Raw genomic sequence first — 19,454 nt, forward strand, 5'->3', positions numbered from 1 at the left:
TATAACCACACCACGCTGTACTCTCTGGATTTGGGATAATGTCAGCTTTACATTATCATATTCTAGTGAATATTTTGGAATTACCTATACAAAAAGTGAGATTAAATTTCTGAAGCAAAATACATGTTCAAACCCAAGAAGTGAAACACAAAAGTTTTTATTTCTAACTATATGAAAAAGTTGTAGGCAGTAAATACTCCAGGCCTTGCCCATTTCTTCTAACCATGCTGGTCTTTGAAACGCTGCCCAGCTGGTCTGACTCCTAACAATCAACAGCAGTAGTGAGATGAGTAAAAACAGTTCAGTTGGGGAAGATGCTCATACCAGGCCTTACCACAGGCCTCCTATCTGGAAGAGAATCGTTGCAGAAAATCACTACACAGTGACAGATTTCATTCTCAGGGAATCAACAAGGCAGCCAGGGCTTCAGCTCCCCCTCTTCCAGGGAGCACCATAGTGGGGAGCCTGGTCTTGACTGCTATAATTTTCTTAATTCTCAGCTTCACAGTCCCATGTATGACTTCACAGAAATTCATCATTTGTTGGTCTCTGCAACTGCTCTATTATTATCTCTAAAATACTGAGTAACTTTGTGTCAAAGAACATCATCTCTTTTGAGGACGGTGTGTCACAGCTCTACTTCTTGCTTGTATTTGTCATGGCTGAGGGTTACATGCTGACCAAAGACTTCTAAGTCATCATACCTCAACAAGTCAGCTCCCTGCTGGTAGTTGTACTGTTTGTAACGGGATTGGCTCAACAATCATTGTGATTTGTATTAAAATTGTCCTTTTGTGAGTTCACCAGTCACATTCATTCACCAGTCATTACCTCTCCCATCCCTTAGCATGTATGATATTGATATGACAATTTTCTTTTTGGCTTGATTCAACATTGTAGTCACTAGAGATTAACAGTTCTTGTTTCCTACGCCTTTTCTCTCCAGCATCCTCCACATCAGCTTCACAGAGGGCAAGTCCAAACCCTTCAGCAGAAGCTCTGGGATTTTTCTACCAGTCTGATGCATTCACACCTCTCCTTTGTTCTCTCACAGATTACTTATTCTAGGAGAAGCCAGCTGCCACGCAGTGAGAACACTCAATCAGCCCTATGGAAGGGTTCAAGTGCTGAGGGAGTGAGGCCGTCTGCCACGGTGAGGTCTTCTGCCACAGCATCCTCCAATCCCAGTCAAGCCTTCAGATAACCACAGCCCCAACCAATCTTTGACTTTAACCCTGTGAGAAACTCTGAGCCAGAACAACTCATCTAAGCTGCTATCAAACTACTGACCTACAGGAACTGGGAGATAATAATGTTTGTTGTTTTAAGCTGTTAAGCTTCAAATTAATTTGTTAGCCCAAAAAAGTAATGCACATATGAAGAGATATTCAACTCATGAATTATAAAGAGAAATGCAAATTAAAATTATACCAACAGTTCTCAAACATTTTAATCTCAGGACGCCTTTGCACTCAGAAAAATATCAGGGACCCCAAAGTGCTTTTATATATGTGAGTTATATCAATTTATATTTACCATGTTAGAAATTAAAGCTGAAAATCTTTAAATATTTATTCATTCATTTTTAAATAAAAATAATAAGCCCATTACATTTTATCATAAATATTTTCGTGAAAAATAACTATATTTTCCAAAAATTTAGTGAGAAAAGTAACACTGCTTTACAGTCTTACAAATCTCTATAATATCTGGCTTAATAAAAGACAGATGGGATCTCATATCTGCCTCTGCATTCAGTCCATTGAAATATCACATTTTATGTAGCCTCTGGAAAACTCCACTATACTCTCATACAAGAATGAGACTCAAAAGACTGAATAGTGTCTTAATATGAGTATGAAAATAGTTTTCACCTTGCGGACCCCCTAAAAGGGGCTCAAGGACTTTCACAGGGTCCTGGACCATACTTTGAGAACACCTGCTTTACATATAAGAGACTGACAAAATTTTAAAATTAGATGGTGCTGTCGGTGAAGATGTGGGAATATAGGAAATTTTATGTACCGCAGCCATTCTAGAGAGCAATATGATACTACTTAAGACAAGTTAAGGATATGCTGCCCCACAACCTAGAAATTCTAGTCCTGGATCTATACCCATGTTGAATTATCTTGTAGGACCATAAGAGGAAACATGTTTTTTGTGGTACAAGGAGTACAAGCATTCATCAACAGGCAAGTGAGTAGGTAAAATGAAATATTTTGCAGCAGTAGAAACAACAGATTAGCTGTGAACATAGCAACATGGATTTACTTTAGAGCTACAGGGTAGAGTAAAAAAATAAGTAAGAAATAATGAGATATAAAATACAAAATCACCTATGTACATTAAAATTATAATGCACAAACTTTCGGGCAAAGTGCAGTATGTCTTGGCAGGCAAATGCTCCTACAGCAACAAATAGAAAAAGTTACATTAGTTACAAAAATTATGTTTTGTGGATATTGGAAGCTATGGAAGAAATGAAGACAAAATGAATTAAAATTCCAGAGGGAAGAGAACCATTCTGGGGTAAGATGACAATCTCCAGGAGTTTTTGCCCCGGAGGAATTTTCTGCTTCTGGGTGCCAACACACCATTGGTCTCGGTCCAAGCAGAGGGCCTTTGCTGGGAAAAAACAAACCATCAAAGCTTTTAGTGGTTGTTATAAGGGTGGAGCGACAACTGGAAATCTGAGCAACTTCAAACACATGACCAGTCTTTCCCCAGGACATTTATGAGTACTGGGGTTGTGTGGACAGAACCAAAGCTTCTAAAATGCAAAATGAGATCTTCTGCACTCTGTGGTGATTAGGAAACAAAGTCACTGCAGGGGGAGGGAGCCTGCATTAAACTCACTGATAGAGACTCACTGAGCCAGTCTCTCTTTCAAAGCATTTGCTGGGTGTGAAGCTACAGAAAGAAGGAGGCCAAAGAGCTAAACTGAAATCCTCTAAAGAGGATAACAGAACCTCTCACAAACTTTCAGAGCTTAAGAGACAAAGACCCAACAGACTCTTCAATCAAAAACCTGGAAAGACCAGGCTGCATGAATGGGAAAAACTAACTGTAGACTGAATCTTATTAAAACTCCAGCACACATCTAACTCAGTTTAGAGCCCGACTGGAACCAGTGGTTACCCCCTCACCCTATATGCTAAAAAGAAGAAAAGGGAGCCATCTTTGGTGAAAGATAGTGTTGGGGATCAGAATTTACCACCCCAAAATGTGTCTTTTGGGCTTGATTATTTTTAAGAACAAAAGACTCAGAAAGAAACTTTGACCTTCCCCCTAACTGCCGAAAAGAATTTAAGACAGAAGGCCTGTCCCAGGAAAGAGCTATCACTATTTATAACCATAGTACCATGTGAATTAGATATGACAGACAGGGAGGAACCTAGCAAGGCCCATTTAATCAAAGTCCTCATCATGTCACATTGTCTTTGCAAGATATGGCAAACATTTGTTTACCAAACATTTGCTTTTCAATCTCCATGTGAATTGCCTGCCTCCACTGTGAAGTTCCAAATCACTACCCACAACATCCTCTTTTGTCTTTAGCTGAAAATGGTATTTAGGGTGGTGGCTTCAGCCATTTTGGCGAGTTACTCAGTTTTCCTGGGCTTCTCCCATGTATACATGTTATTAAATTTGTTTGATTTCCTCCTGTTATTCTGTCTTATGTCAATTTCATTCTTAGACCAGCCAGAAGAACCTTTAAGGTAGAGGAGTATTTGTTCCTCCTCTACAATAGCATCATCTAGAGGATCTCTGGTTCTTATGGTTCTTTTATCCACAATGTTCAGCATACAAGGCAAAATGACAAATATGTAAGACCATACACAAAAAGTAGACAGTAGAAGCAGATTCACAGATTACCCCAATTCTGGAGTTAATAATAGGATTTTAAAATAACTCTGATTGATATGATCAAGAAAATAGAAGACAGATGAATTAGATGAAAACACGGAGATTTTCACCAGAAAATTAAGATCTCTTAACAAGAATAAGATGGAATTTTCTGGAATGATGATAATGTTCTAATCTTGATGAGGTACGGATTTCACAGGTATATGCATTTGTCAAAATCTCTGTATGTACACTTAAGCTTTGTGCATTTCATTGTATGTAAATTTTACCTTAAAAGAAACAAACTATGAATAAATATTGAAGTACAATTAGTGACGTGCATGCTGAAGTATTTAGGAAGAAGTATATCAATGTCTACAATTTACTTTGAAATGTATCCAAAAAAATAACACAAATTGAAGGCTAGATAGAAGGATAGATAGACAGAAGTATAAAAAAAGCAAGTCAAGTAAAATATTAATGACAGAATTAACTATTACAGATGTTCACTGTAAAATTCTTTCAACTTTAATGTATATTTAATTTTTTATAATAAAATATTGTTACAATATAATAAGAGGACTTTATGAATAACAGTATGCAAACAATCTTCACACTGGATGAAAAATGGACAATTTTCTCAAAAATTGAACTTATCTGGAGACCAGACCGGTGGTCCAGCGGTTAAGTTCACATGTTCTGCTTCAGTAGCCCATGGTTTGCCCATTCGGATCCCAGGTGTGGACCTATGCACCACCTGTCAAGCCATGCTGTGGCAGGCATCCCAGATATAAAGTACAGGAAGACAGGCACAGACGTTAGCTCAGGGCCAGTGTTCCTCAGTTAAAAAAAAGAGTAGAATTAGTAGCAGGTGTTAGTTCAGGGCTAATCTTCCTCAATAAATAAATAAATAAATAAATAAAAATTAAAAATTTAACTTATCTAATATAGTGGTTTAAAATATCCACAAATTCTTGGAGCCTAATTCCCTTCCCCTTGAATATGGGTTGGATTTTGTGACTTCCTTCTACTGAATAGAAAAAAATAAAAGTAGCAGTTGCAACTTCAGAGATTAGGTTATGAAAGGCACTATGGCTTCCTGTTTGCTGTCTCTCTTGGATCACCTGCTCTGGGAAAACCAGCTGTCATGTCACCATATGAAAGACCCACATGGTGAAGAACTGAGACCTCCTGCCAACACCCAACAAGAAACTGAGACTGTCTGCCAATAATCACTGAGACAGCTTGGAAGTGGATCCCAGTCAAACTCTTAGATGTCTGCAGCCCCAGTCTACAACTTGACCATGACCTCATGAGAGACCCTGAGTCAGAAAAACCCAGCTAAGCTGCTCCTAAATTTCTGATCTACAGAATCTTTGCAATAATAAATGTTTGTTGTTTTAAGTTCTAAGTTTTAGAGCAATTTTCATGCAGTTAGAAGACTAGTGCATTGGGCAAGCCCAGTGGCGCAGTGGTTAAGTGCACACATTCCGCTTTGGCGGCCTGGGGTTCGCCGGTTCGGATCCCGGGTGCGGACATGGCACCGCTTGGCAAGCCATGCTGTGGTAAGTGTCCCACATATAAACTAGAGGAAGATAGGCACGGATGTTAGCTCAGGGCCAGTCTTCCTCAGCAAAAAAGAGGAGGATTGGCAGCAGATGTTAGCTCAGGGCTAATCTTCCTCAAAAAAAAAGAAAAGAAAACTAGTGCATTTAAGCTAACATTAACAGAAACTGGAAAATCTGAATAGTCAAATATTTAATAAGGCAATTGAAGCCATTAACTAAAACCTCCTCAAAAAGAAAACCCCAAGCCTACATGGCTTCACCTGTGAATTCCTCCAAATATTTAGTGAAGAAGTCATACTACTCTTGCACAGACTTTTCCAGAGAATAGACAAAAAAGAACTATTGCCTAACTCCTTTAGTGAGGCGAGCATAACCTACCAAAGTCCTTACAAGAAAGGAATATTAGACCAAGCTTCCTCTCTTTTGTAAATATAAACGCAAAATCCTTAACAAAATTTTAGCAAACTGAAATCACCGAAAAATCAAAAGATAATATCTCAGAATCAAACAAACCTATTCCAGGAATGCAAGAATAGTATAACATTCAAAATCCAACTGATACATTTCATCACAACAAATGTAATGGAAAAAAATCATATGGACATCTCAAAATATGCAGAAGAAGTATTTTTAAAATTTCAAAGAGCCAGCCCCGTGGCTGAGTGGTTAAGTTCACATGCTCCACTTCAGTGGCCTGGGGTTCACCAGTTTGGATCCCAGGCATGGACCTACACACTGCTCATCAAGCCGTGCTACGGAAGCATCCCACATGGAAGAACTAAAATGACCTACAACTAGGATATACAACTAGGTACTGGGGCTTTTGAGAGAAAAAAAAAAAAAGGAAGATTAGCAGCAGATGTTAGCTCACGGTCAATCTTCCTCACCAAAAAAAAGCTTACTTTAAAAACAAAAACTTTCAACATCCATTTATAATAATCACACTTAGCAATTTAGGAATATAAGAGATCTTCCTTACTGTGAAAAAGAATGTTCACCAAACGTTTTCTAAAAAGAGAGAGAGAAAGAAAGAACAAGACAAGGATACTCACTATCACTACCTCTATTCAATATTGTACTGGAAGTCCTAACCAGTGTAATAAGGCAAGAAAATAAAATGTTTTTAAGAAATAAAAGGCACAAAGGTTAGAAAATGAAACTGTCATTTTTCATAGATGACATAGCTGTATGGATAGAAAATCCGAAAGAATCTACAGATAAACTATCAAAATCAACCAACAAATTTAACAAGCTTGTTGATAAAAGATCCATGTACAAAACTGAGCTGTGTTCCCATAGATTAGCAATAATTAGAAAATCAAATTATTTTTTAAATAGATACCAACCTGGTGGCACAGTGGTTAAGTTGGCACATTCCGCTTGGGGAGTCCCGGGTTTGCCGGTTTAGATCCTGGACACAGACCTACACACCACTTATCAAGTCATGCTCTGGCAGGCATCTCACATATAAAGAAGAGGTTGATGGGCACAGTTGTTAGCTCAGGGCCAGTATTCTTCAGCAAAAAGAGGAGGATTGGCAGCAGATGTTAGCTCAGGGCTAATCTTCCTCAAAAAAAAAAAAAGAAGAAGTAATGGAATAGAATTGATTATAACACAAGCAGCTTAGTATTATCACAGTTTAAAAGAAAAAGAGGACCAGCCCTGTGGCCGAGTAGTTAAGTTTGTGCGCTCTGCTTTGGCGGCCCAGGGTTTCACTGGTTTGGATCCTGGGCGCAGACATGGCACTGCTCATCAGGCCATGTTGAGGCGGCGTCCCACATGCCACAACTAGAAGGACCCACAATTAAAAGTATAAAACTATCTACTGGGGGGATTTGGGCATAAAAAGCAGGAAAAAGAAAAAAAAAGCTAGGCAAGTTGTTAGCTCAGGTGCCAATCTTTAAAAAAATAAAATAAAATAATAAAAAAAAAGATACCATTAACAATACTATTGAGAAACATCAATACCTAGGATTAAATCTTAACAAAAGATGTGTAAGTTATCCACACTGAAAACTAAAAACACTATGAACAGAAATTAAAGAGACTCAAATAAATAGAAGTGTATACTGTGTTCATGGATTTGAAAACTTAACACTGTAAAGATATCAATTTTCCCCAAATTACTCTACAGATCTACAGTCCCAATAAAAAATTCTGGCAGGTTTTTTTTTTCTTGAAATTGATAAGCTGATTGTAAAATTAATATAGAAATGCAAAAGGTCAAGAAGAGCCAGAACAATCTTGAAAAACAGTAAAACTAGGAGATTTACACTACAGGTGAAAAGATCTATTATAAAGCTATAATAGTTAAAATAGTGTAGTACTGATAGAAAAATAAGACAACTTGTCACCTGACTTATGACAACAGCAAACTGTATTACAATGAGAAATGGATGGTCTTTTTAATAAATTGTGCTGGGTCCAGCCCCGTGGCCAAGTGATTAAGTTCACACGCTCCACTTTGGCAGCCCAGGGTTTCGCTGGTTTGGATCCTGCGCGCGGACATGGCACTGCTCATTAGGCCATGCTGAAGAAGCGTCCCACATGCCAGAACTAGAAGGACCCACAACTAAAATATACAATTATGTACTGGGGGTATTTGGGGAAGAAAAGCGGAAGAAAAAATTGTGCTGAGTTGATTGGATATCCACATGGAAAATAATGTATCTTGACTCCCTATCTCATATAATATATTAAAAAGTTCCAGGGGCTGACCCAGTGGCATGATGGTTAAATTCACGCACTCCGCTTCAGCAGCCCAGTGTTTGTGGGTTCAGATCCTGGGTGCAGATCTACACACTGCTCATCAAGCCACACTGTGGCTGCATCCCACATACAAAATAGAGGAAGGTTGGCACAGATGTTAGCTCAAGGTCAACCTTCCTCACCAAAAGAAAAAACAAAAGAAATTCCAGATGGACTGCAGATCTACATAATAAAAGTAAAACAAAAATATTTTAAGGAATAGCTAAGAAAAATTTTTCAGGATATTGGAATAATCAAAGTTTATTAAATAGGATACATAAAGCACTATCCAGAAAAGAAGAAAATTGATACATTGACTATATTAAAATTAAGAATTTCTGATCATTAAATGACACCATTAAGAGAATAAAAAGTCAATCAATAGAGTGGGAGAAGATATAAATAAAACATTTATCTGGTAATGGTCTCATACCCAGAATATAAAAAGAACTCCTACAAATCAATAATCAAAAGATAGAAAATCCAACAGAAAAGCAAGCGAAAGAAGACTTGGACATACACTTCACAAAAAAGAGATCTGAATGCTCAAAGTGGCCAGCTGCACTCATCATCAGAGAAATGCAAGTTACAACCCCAATCTGAGCTACCACACACCTTCCAAAACGGCTAATTTTTTTTTTAATTGCAAAAACATAATGGTAAAGATGTGGAACAACTAGGACTCTAATAAACTGTTGATGAAAATGAAAACTGATACAACCACTTGGAAAACTAATAAAGATGAACATATGCAAACCATTATGACCTAGCAATTCCACTCATTGGTATATACCCAACAGAAATATATTCACCATAAGACACATATTAGAATGTTCACAGTAGCATTATTTTGTAATAGCCAGAAATTGGAAATCCAAATGTCCAACAATTGAACTACTGATGGTCCCAAATGCCACCAATAGACAAACTAACTGTTGTATTTCTGTACAATAAGAAGGAATGGATTTCTGATACATACAACAACACAAATGTGTCTCAAAAATATGTTGAGCAGAGAATCCAGACACAAAAAATACACACATATGATTCCATTTATATAAAGTACAAAAATAGGCAATAAAATGAATGATTCTCATAAATATAATGTAGAGCAAAAGAAGCTAGACACAAAAGAGTATATACATACAATTTCATTTCTATAAAGTATAAAGAAGGCAAAACTAATCTATGCTATTAGAACTTAGAATAACGATCACCCTTTGAGAAATGACAGTTATTAGAAAGGAGCACAAAGGTGGCTTTTGGGGTATTAGTACGGATCTGTTTCTTGATCATATGGACGTTTATTGAACTGTACACTTATGTGCATACTAATGTATGTATATGTATGTATATTATACTCCACTAAAAATGTAAACTTTTGGGGGATGTGGTGAGGCAGATTGGCCCTTAGCTAACATCTATTGCCAATCTCCCTCTTTTCGCTTGAGGAAGATTGTCCCTGAGGCAACATCTGCGCCCATCTTCCTCTATTTTGCATGTGGGACACTGCCACAGCATGGCTTGATGCACAGAGTGTAGGTCTGTGCCCAGGATTCAAACTTGTGAACCCTGGGCCACCAAAGTGGAGAGTGAAAACTCAAACACTATGCCACTGGGCTGGCCCAAAATGTAAACTATTTTTAAAAGGCAAAAGAAAATATATGCATATAAACAAATAACAAGCATTGGGCAAAAATGCACATAATGGAAAGAATCAGAAATGGGAGCATGGAGAGGCTAACGGGGAGGAGAATTAAAGGATCGCTTCTCCTGCTGCCAGGCAAGGATCACTCCAGTTAGCACACACAGGGCAGCTCTGCATCAGAGGTGGCCTCTAGCCTGGGGACGGGCAGAGTGGTAATCCCAGCCCAAATATTTGTGGGCCAAAGAAAAAGTTTGAATAGAGGTCCACATACCATATATCTAAAAAATTAAAAGTTATAAATCAAGCTAACAAACTGTTAAATAAAGTATGTTCTACCTTTACATATATAGACACACACAAATACAACCTTCATAAGGATCAGGAATGCCAGGTTCAAATTTAGAATCCTCAGACTCCCCAGGCCCCTTCTTCCCAACCCAGCTAAGCCTCACAATGGCATGTGTGGGCTCCCTAGGACTTCTAATTTCCACCCAAACCCCCACAACGAGCCATTCCTCAGGCCTGGGGGTGCACACCCACAGCATGATCTACAGCCTTGGGTCATCTGGACAGGGACTTGCAGCATCCCAGGTGCTAGAGGAGTGGTCTAGAGGGGGTGCATGGGCTCTGAATGGGCACATCCCCCTAGCCCCATGTACTCCTTGCCTTGTGGGAAGGATGCGGCCAAACGGGACCAGTGCGAAGGCCCAAGTCAGGGCCTCTCTTGCCAAGTGTCAGGGCAATGCTAGAGACAAGAGCACCCCATGCCCCAGTGTTAGCTTTCCCACCCACCCAACCCCACCAAACTGAAATAAGAGTTGACATTTGCGCTACAGTTTACAGTTTACAAAGCACCTTCACATGTAATACTCTTAATCAACCCTCACAATCTTATAAGGTTACAATATAATACCATGTGACAGATGAGCACACTGAGCCAAAAGTGACTTGCCTGAAATCACGCAGTAAAAAAATGAGTACTGCTAGCTCTCCAGTGGAAGACTTTTCCCTCCAAATTTCAAGTCGTGCTCTTTCCACCACTCAACAGCGCCACCCATCCCTCAGCTTTCTAGAGAATTGATGGGGCTAAAAAAAAAATTTTTTTAATTTTTTTTAAAAAAGTAAATTACATGGAAATTGTAAATATGTGGTTGAAACATTTTGGGAAAAGATGAGAGGCAGGGAAGGCAATTTAACACCAAATTCAAAGCAGTTTCTGGGAAACAGTAGGGACCCAAAGCAAAGTCATCCCTGGGACAAAGAATACCATATAGAAGTAGCAGTCCTGAGTCCCAGGGGCTCCATTCCCACCTCAAACCACAAAACGAAGGCCTTCAACACATTTAAGCAATCTCCACCCAAATTCCACACCAATTACATGGGGGGCCCGGCTGCACAGCCCTCCTTCTCTCCACCACCCCACTAAAAATACTTTATTAATGAGAGGGCAGTATAAAGCCACGGGACTCCATCTGCTCAGGGACAACCCAGAGACAGCAGCCTGGCACCAGCCCCAGCTGAAGCCTGACCCTCCTCCAGCGAGGACCCACTAAGCTACGCCTCCCTCTAATTACCAGGTTCCTGGCTCAGGGCCTGGCCAGTTATTTAGAGAACCAGCGCCTGCTCCAAGCACAGACATCTACGAGGTTGGGGCTGCAGGCACTATCTCCTCAAAGCCAGCTGCCTGAAGCTGCCATCTCCTCACTCTACCATCCTGGAACCCCTCCTGCTGCCTCTGCATAATGTCGCTTGCACACACAGCTGCAGAGTACATGCTCTCAGATGCCCTGCTGCCGGATCGCAGGGGCCCCCGCCTCAAAGGACTGCGCCTGGAACTTCCCCTGGACCGGATGGTCAAGTTCGTAGCTGTGGGCTTCCCCTTGCTGCTGATGTCCCTGGCATTTGCCCAGGAGTTCTCCTCTGGTAAGTGGCTTTCAAGACCCAGAGTATAAAAGAGACTCCACTTTGTTTCACTCTTTGCATGGGATGTGAAGTGTGACAACTCCCACATGGTCTAGGTTTCATGACTTTGGCCTGGGCATTACCCAAAAGAGAGACTATGCATGAGTTTAGGGTACCAGCAAAGCAGAGGTACCAAAAAATTTTGAAAGTCATTTCCAAAATTTTGCAATAAAAAATATTTAGTTTTAATTCCAGTATTCACATATTTTATATCATTGCAGTAATTGAGCTTTTATTCTGATTTTCATATAGTTGAGACAGATTGGGGCCCCATAATCTTTTCATGACCTAAGACTTCTAAAGGTCTTAGTAGGTCATGCTTTAGAGCAGTCTCTTATCTTCTCTGAGCATTCCTCCTACTCCCCATCTCCAGGGTTACTGATTTGAGAACATATGTTAAGTGCCTGACAGAGCCTGGCATATCACAGGTGCTAAATAAATCCATTCCTTCCTCTCCATGAACCCCAACCACACACACAAACATTACCAAACACATATATCTAGTGTTCTAGATGCTGTATTAACTCAGCAAATCTGTTGCCTCTATTAAAAAGAATGTGGACTTGCCGAGAATTGGGATTTCTGGCTCTCTTTTCTGGCTGTGTGATTAGCTTACTGTATTTCCCAAGGAGGTGTGTCAACTTCCCACTGCCGCTTGATTCACCTACAAGATGGGGAAAAGTATTGGTTCCCATTTCTGCCTCTTTCTAGAGAGTGATGCAAAAAGCAGAGACTCTCCCTCCAAGCCCACTTTCCTTTCAGTACCACATGCTCACCCTTTCTCTTGCTTTGGGCTCAGAAGGAAATTAATCCTCTTTTGGAATCTAAAAGATTCTCTTAGGAAAGAGACTTCACCAACAAACTGTAAGCCCTCTGGTGCCAAACTGCAGGAGTGCAGGGAAGCCCCACTGCCGACTTGTCTGGGAGTCCAGGGGGAGCTCTGAGAGAAAAGAACCACTGGCAGATATCAAAAGCGAGTCAGCAGCTCGGCAGGCCTGGGCCAAACTGTCCTAACGGTGACATGGCAGGGCCAAATCCAGAAACTGGGACATGGGAAGAAGAAAGTGCCTACTAGCTACAAAAATTTGCAGAGCGGTGGAGGCAGCCCCTAGAAAACTCTTGGCTGTTTGCACCGTGGATTCCATTCCTCTGCTCCAACTCAGAGCTCTCAAAGCTGCATTCCTGTTCCAGGGTCTCCCATCAACTGCTTCTCTCCCAGTAACTTCAGCATCCGGCAGGCTGCCTACGTGGACAGTTCCTGCTGGGACTCACTGGTTCACCACGAGCAGGAGGAGTCTGGCCAGTACAAGACAAAATCCCTCTGGCCTCACAAGGTAAGGTGGGCTAGGAGTCTATCACGCTGGCTTCATGGCTGAGTGGAGTGGGATGGAACTGCATCATTATGTTCTCTTGCCTCTTCACTGCTTCCCCCTACTTTTTTATCTTGACCATTGACTTTCACATTTCAGGCATTCTTCAAACGTCTGGTGATCATTGGTTGCCCACTTTTATTTAATTAGAAGCTTTGCGCCTATGCATGAGGCTTATTGACTGGCAGCCTTCAGTTTAAGGTGATCCCTTTGGGCCATTTCATTGGGAAAACTTCAAATATCAGTATCTGTAATCCTATCTCTTGGGCTAGTCAGTTTCCCCAAGAAGAGTGATTCGATCCTTAATTTGTACAGAGGGGGCAGGGAGCAGTTGTTATCAAGCTCAGCTGTCAACCCTCTTGGAAGTCAACTGTGGGTCTCAGTATTCAGTATTCATTCAACTTATCCCCCTGTTCTCAGGATGGTTCCCTTACCCTCAATGGACCCAAGTGAAGAATCTCTCTGGTTTAATGTTTACAAAGAGTAAACCAGAAGCCTTCTGCCAGGAAGGGAAAGGGTAGTCGCTTGACTGCATCATGTTATAGAAAGGATCTGTGGGTCAGTTTTTCAATATTCTCATCTTCAGCCCCACCTGCACCCCCACCTTCAGACATACCTGGTATCTCCAATTCCTGAGTCTTTCTGGTTCTGTGGTGCAAAATAGCTGGCATCTTCTATATTATGCAGCTGCTTTCCAGTTTTCAAGTTTGTTGTTCTCGTCTCCTCTCCTATTTTGTCTTTATAGGAGTATGTCTTTTTGATCCCTTTATTGCCATTCTAGTGGGGCTTCAGGAGGGAGGAGAAGTCATATGTACACCCAATTTACAATGTTTAATCAGAAGTCACTCATAACACTCCCTAGGTATGACAATTTACAAGGCCTCAGAATGCTACAGTTCTAGGACCTAGACAAAACCAGAGACTTAGTGGAAAGAGTCCTTGAGATCTCTGTCACTGGAAGTGTTTAAGCAGGATCTAGACAGCAACAAGTTCAAGATACTGCAGAGGGGATTCAGATGTCAGAAAAGAGTGAAACCATCTGATCAGTAGGATTGTCTGAGAGCTCTCTGCACCCAGATTCTCTTGCTGCACTTCAACCCTACTGGAACAGAATCCTTAGGGGTGAAGAGTCTATTTTCAAGAAATGTCATTTCTTGGAAAGGAGTGAAAACGTTCTAATTTTCTCTCGTGACCTAATATACCTTTCTTAACCTGTCTCTCTTGTTTAGATGGGAAACACACATACATACACACACACACGCGCACACACACACACCCCTTTCTCCTCTATCTAGATGCAACCAAATATGCATCCTCCCTCTTTTTCTTCAAACATTCCTCTAAAATAAAAAGTGTCTCTGGCTCAGGATAAGCTGTAGTCAAGTAGTTGTCAAGGGAATAAGCTCCAAAATCAGACTGTCTCATTCCAAATCCTGCTCACTCACCCACTAGAAGTGTAACCCTGTACAGGTTACTTAACCTTTTCATGCTTCAGTTTCTTCATCTGTAAAACAGATACTAACAGTACCTACCTCATAGCACCATTGTGAAGATCAAGTGAAATAATGCATGTTAAACACCTAGTACAAATGTAGCTTTAAAAAAAACCTTTATAAGCAGTTTTAACTGTGGGCAAAATAGTGGGCCCAGCCCTTTTAGGTGTAGTAAGTAGGATGAGAAAACATAAAGAAAAGTCCCTTACCTCAAGTAGCAAATAGTATAGTTAGGACACAAGACTTACGTTTACCTCAATGTCAGCTTACATACATACTTACCAAAATAGCCCCAAAGAATTCCAAGATAGTACCTGATGGTGTGGTTTTGTATTACCAAGAATCTGGAAATGAGAAAAGACCACTGCACATGAGAGGAGTCAGGGAAGGAAATAGGATTTGACCTCCTCTCTGGAGCAGCTAAGTAAAAATCAGCAATGTTGGGGTCCCAGGCTGGAATTTAAAAGCTAGTGAACTCTCAATGTCTGCGGATAAGAACCTGGAGCAGTCAAAGAAAGAAAGGCGGAAAATTGGGAATGAAGACGGTCTCCCCTAAGATCCCATGATCTCTAGTTAGCTACTCAGGCTAACATGCATGAGGAACAGGGAATGGGGAGCACAGCTCTCCCTCCCCCTCCCCCTCTCCCGTTCCTAGAGCCCTACACACCTACACAGACCCCACATTTGAAGAGTGGAGCTGGGGAGCATGGAGATCCACTATCCCTTCTTTCCTGGGCTTCACTATATTCAGCCAGGTTAGTAGACAGCCTTAGGTCCTGGGCTTGCGGTACTCATTCTCCATATTGCTTTCCCCCTCTGAGGCAGGAACCAGGGAATGAGAGCCCCTCTCTCACAGCTCTCTCCACAAGATCCCAGGACCCTGGGCCTCCCTCCTCAGCTCACTCTTGTCCTACAGGCCCTCCCTTACTCCATGCTGGCCCTGGCTGTGGTCATGTACCTCCCAGTTCTGCTGTGGCAGTATGCAGCTGTGCCAGCCCTCAGCTCAGATCTGCTGTTCATCATCAGCGAACTGGACAAATCCTATAATCGTTCCATCCGCCTGGTGCAGCACATGGTGAAGATCCGGCAGAAGAGCTCGGACCCCCATGTTTTCTGGGATGAGCTGGAGAAGTGAGTTGTCTCTTCCACTCCTTTGTGAAGGACTCAGCATTAAAATGATGTCCTTGCAGAGTAAACTATCCTCTATACCATCTTTCTGAAGAATTCAAAGTGCTTAACACATCTCACTAACTGTCTATCATTTCTGTACTCAGAGAAGAGAAAGAACTCTACCCTTATCTTACATATGAACACACTGAGTCACAAAGGGATTAATCTCTCTAAAATGCCACTTTCTTTCCTATACCATTGCCCTGCTCAGAAACCTCAAATATCTCCCCCCATGCCTACAGAAAAATATCCACATTCTCCCAAATATTTTTCCAAGGCCCTCCACAGCATCACAAACTACGTTTTCAAACTTCTCTCTAACTAGCAAGTGACAGAACCCTTCCACTCTACCTAGGTAGTCTCTTCCTTTTCTCCTAAACAAGCCATTCATTCACTTAAGCAGTCATTCATCATTTACTGAGTGCCAGGCACTGTTCTGGGTGCCTCTGATATGTGTGTGTGTCTGTGTGTGTGTGTTGGGGTTGGGGGTGGGGAGGAGGAAAGATACACCTACTCATGTGGGGCTTACATCATATTGAGAGAAAACAATGAACAAAGCATAAGACATAAGTAAATCATACAGCAGAAGACAAGTGGTATGAAGGGAAAAAATGTAAAGCAGGGTAAGGGGGCTCAGGGAAGCTGGAAGACTGAGGAAGGGGACAGTTTTAAATAGGGCAGCCAGGGTAGGCCCCACCAAGAGGACAATTGGGCTAAGATTTGAAAACATATTTTCTCATGTTTGTGCACCTACTCCATCCTCTGAGAAAAGTTCCTTTCCTATCTCTTTCTGAACAGTATCTACCTTTTGAAGGCCAACTCTAAGACAACATTCTCCATAAAGGTTTCTGAACACTCCAGCCCAGTGTTAACCTTTCTCTCCTAACTTTTACAACTACCATGGTTTGTATCTACCATTTTAGCAACAAATCAAGTGCTATTTTTATCTCATATTTGCAAATCTTATCTGCCCCTTCCCCATAAGCCAGTCTGTAAGCTTCTTCAGAGCAGAGACTGGCTTATATGTACCTAAACACTACAGCTCTCAACAAATACTTGTTAGCACATTTATTTTTATGAAATGGATGAATTGGTCTAAAAATCATACACAGAGTATACAGACCAAGGACCAGAATGTGGTTATTTAGACTCCCAGTTCAGCGCTAATTTAAGAAGCCTTATTGCTTCCTACGTATCTTACTTCAGCTTGGAGGTATAGTCCGTTCTGCTGGGCAGAAATCCATGTGACTATTCATTATTCATTGATCATTCACTGGGTTTAACCACACTGTACTCATTGCTTGGAGAATTAAGATATACACACACACTTCATTTTGGGGAGAGGAGTGGTTGTGCTCAGAGAAGGCATATTTTCATGTGTGTGGAGAAGGCCATGTCAGATACACAGCTTCTGTTACTTCCCCACATGGGCTTTCTCAGGAAATGGTTCTAAATGGTCCCTCCTAACCTTGCCTCTTTTCTTCCCCTGCTCAGGGCTCGGAAAGAACGATACTTTGAATTCCCCTTGCTAGAGCGGTACCTGGCATGTAAGCAGCGCTCACATTCACTAGTGGCTACTTACCTCCTGAGGAACTCCCTCTTGCTCCTCTTCACATCAGCCACCTACCTGTACCTTGGCCACTTCCATCTGGATGTCTTCTTCCAAGAGGAATTCAGCTGTTCCATCAAGACTGGGCTGCTAAGTGATGAGACTCACATCCCTGATCTGATCACATGCAGGCTGACCTCCCTGTCTGTTTTCCAGATTGTTAGTCTCTCCACTGTAGCAATATACACCCTAATGGTTCCAGTGATAATATACAACCTCACACAGCTATGTCAGTGGGACAAACGACTCCTATCCATCTATGAGATGCTCCCAGCTTTTGATCTCCTCAGCAGAAAGATGTTGGGATGCCCCATCAATGACCTCAACGTGATCCTTCTTTTCCTCCGAGCCAACATCTCTGAGCTCATTTCTTTTAGCTGGTTGAATGTCTTATGTGTTTTGAAGGATACAACCGCCCAGAAGCACAACATTGACACAGTTGTTGATTTCATGACTCTGTTGGCTGGTTTAGAACCCTCTAAACCTAAACATCTCACCCACCAAGTGTATGATGAAAACCCATAGTTAAGAAACCATGAAACAAAAAATTTTATGGAAAGTAAAAATCTCTGTCCTTCCTCACAAGCCTCACACACTAATATGCAAAACTACCCACTTTAGAATTGCTAAGCTTGGATTCAGCTGAATCACACATTCTGTATCATTTTATCCTAAAAGTGAGAAGATATAATCAACACATGGAAACAAATCTGATCATTGGAACTGAAGAGTCAGAAAATTAAAAAATTAGACCTAGAGCATAATATGAGGACAAGGAAAAAAAACAAAAACTAAAACTAAAGTTAAAGTCTAGACATTCTACAAGGAAAGAAGGTTCTAAAGGCTATTTATGGAGGCAGGTTCTTCTCACTGTGTTTACTCCGTGGCCCTCATAGGATACACAGTTTATCCCAAAGAGCAAGTATGGTAATCTGGTAAGAGAACGAAGATATAAAATCCCTGGAAACCCTTTGGTGTAGCCTGAAATCCAAGGAATTTTCCCACCTTGTTTTGTGGAAGTCATCAACCTTGCCCGGGCTCTCTGTGCCCTGCAAAGTGGGCCAGGAGAAACTGATGGAAGGAATTTGTAATCTGCTCTTGGGGCTTAAGGACAATGTAGGACAAGGCCAGGGCCATGCATCAGCTATGAGTGGAGACTTGAGGTGTACAAATACACTTTTTCATCATCTAAACCAGGGACTCACTTCACCAAGGGCTGGGATTATGTGCTGTGGACTCTTCCACAACTCTTAATGGGCCCTGGTATACTCTTCATACCCAAGGAGATGCTATGCATCCACTTACAGCCAGTCACTGAACAGTAACCCCTTAGAAGTAAATAGGATATATAGCAGAGTGCTGTTGAGCCACTTCTCTCTCTTCTCTGACTCATCACCTCACCTTAGCTTCTAACTCCCATTCCTTTGCAGGATTTAACAGAATCTTGATCTGACTCCAAAAGCCACATTCAGCTCACAGTACCACGCTGTCTCTCATTTGATATTTCTTTCTAGAGCTGCATATTACATATTTCTTCAGAGGATTTTTGCATAGGCCATTTAGGCCCTTCTTCATATAGGTAAGTAGAAAAGTTATGTCACTTCTAACAAATTCAGCTAAGTTTACCTAAAACAAGCAAAGGGTCTGATATATAGACATTCATCGATGGCTTCCTAGTGTCACTGGGCAAAAGTCTAACTTTTCAGTTGGGACATAAGACCCTTCATGATCCAAATCCTGCCTACTACATCAGTCTCTCCTCTTGCCTCTCTCCACATACATCTTTCACTCTGACCAACTACTTTCAGGTCCTATGCTTCCCATGATGCTGAGCCTTTGAATATGCTGTCATATTCTACCCAAGATGACTCCTCTGTTCTTCACTGGGCCAACCACTAGCTCTCCTTCAGAGTCTGCCCAGGCATAATTCCTTCAAAAAGCCTTCCCTATCTCCTTTCCCCTTCCCTAACTAGGTGCTGCCATATTATCCAATACCTACCTCTGAGATAAAATTTTATTACACTGTATTAATATTGC

The 19,454-nt window shown here is 41.2% G+C and overlaps 1 protein-coding gene and 1 long non-coding RNA gene across 5 annotated transcripts; one reads left to right on the forward strand and one right to left on the reverse strand.

Moving 5' to 3' along the window:
* Positions 1-141: 141 nt before the first annotated feature.
* On the reverse strand, positions 142-15,736 carry LOC139083871 (uncharacterized). 4 transcript variants are annotated; one of them, XR_011540904.1, is made up of 6 exons: positions 15,597-15,736; positions 13,762-14,982; positions 12,343-12,439; positions 10,766-10,899; positions 6,764-6,980; positions 142-4,619 (listed from the first exon to the last, which is right to left on the reverse strand). It is a non-coding gene; the product is annotated as an uncharacterized lncRNA (long non-coding RNA). The 4 variants fall into 4 exon arrangements; XR_011540905.1 differs by lacking the exon at positions 12,343-12,439 and having other exon boundaries at positions 142-2,628; XR_011540906.1 differs by lacking the exon at positions 15,597-15,736 and having other exon boundaries at positions 6,764-6,984; positions 13,762-14,709.
* Positions 11,419-17,983, forward strand: PANX3 (pannexin 3). Its single transcript, XM_008521094.2, has 4 exons — positions 11,419-11,736; positions 12,967-13,109; positions 15,555-15,769; positions 17,303-17,983. The coding sequence occupies exons 1-4, from the start codon at positions 11,556-11,558 to the stop codon at positions 17,940-17,942; spliced, it is 1,179 nt and encodes a 392-aa protein (XP_008519316.1). The 5' UTR covers positions 11,419-11,555; the 3' UTR covers positions 17,943-17,983.
* Positions 17,984-19,454: the final 1,471 nt, after the last annotated feature.

This window comes from Equus przewalskii, chromosome 6 (genome assembly GCF_037783145.1).
Source record: "Equus przewalskii isolate Varuska chromosome 6, EquPr2, whole genome shotgun sequence".
Taxonomy (NCBI): domain Eukaryota; kingdom Metazoa; phylum Chordata; class Mammalia; order Perissodactyla; family Equidae; genus Equus; species Equus przewalskii.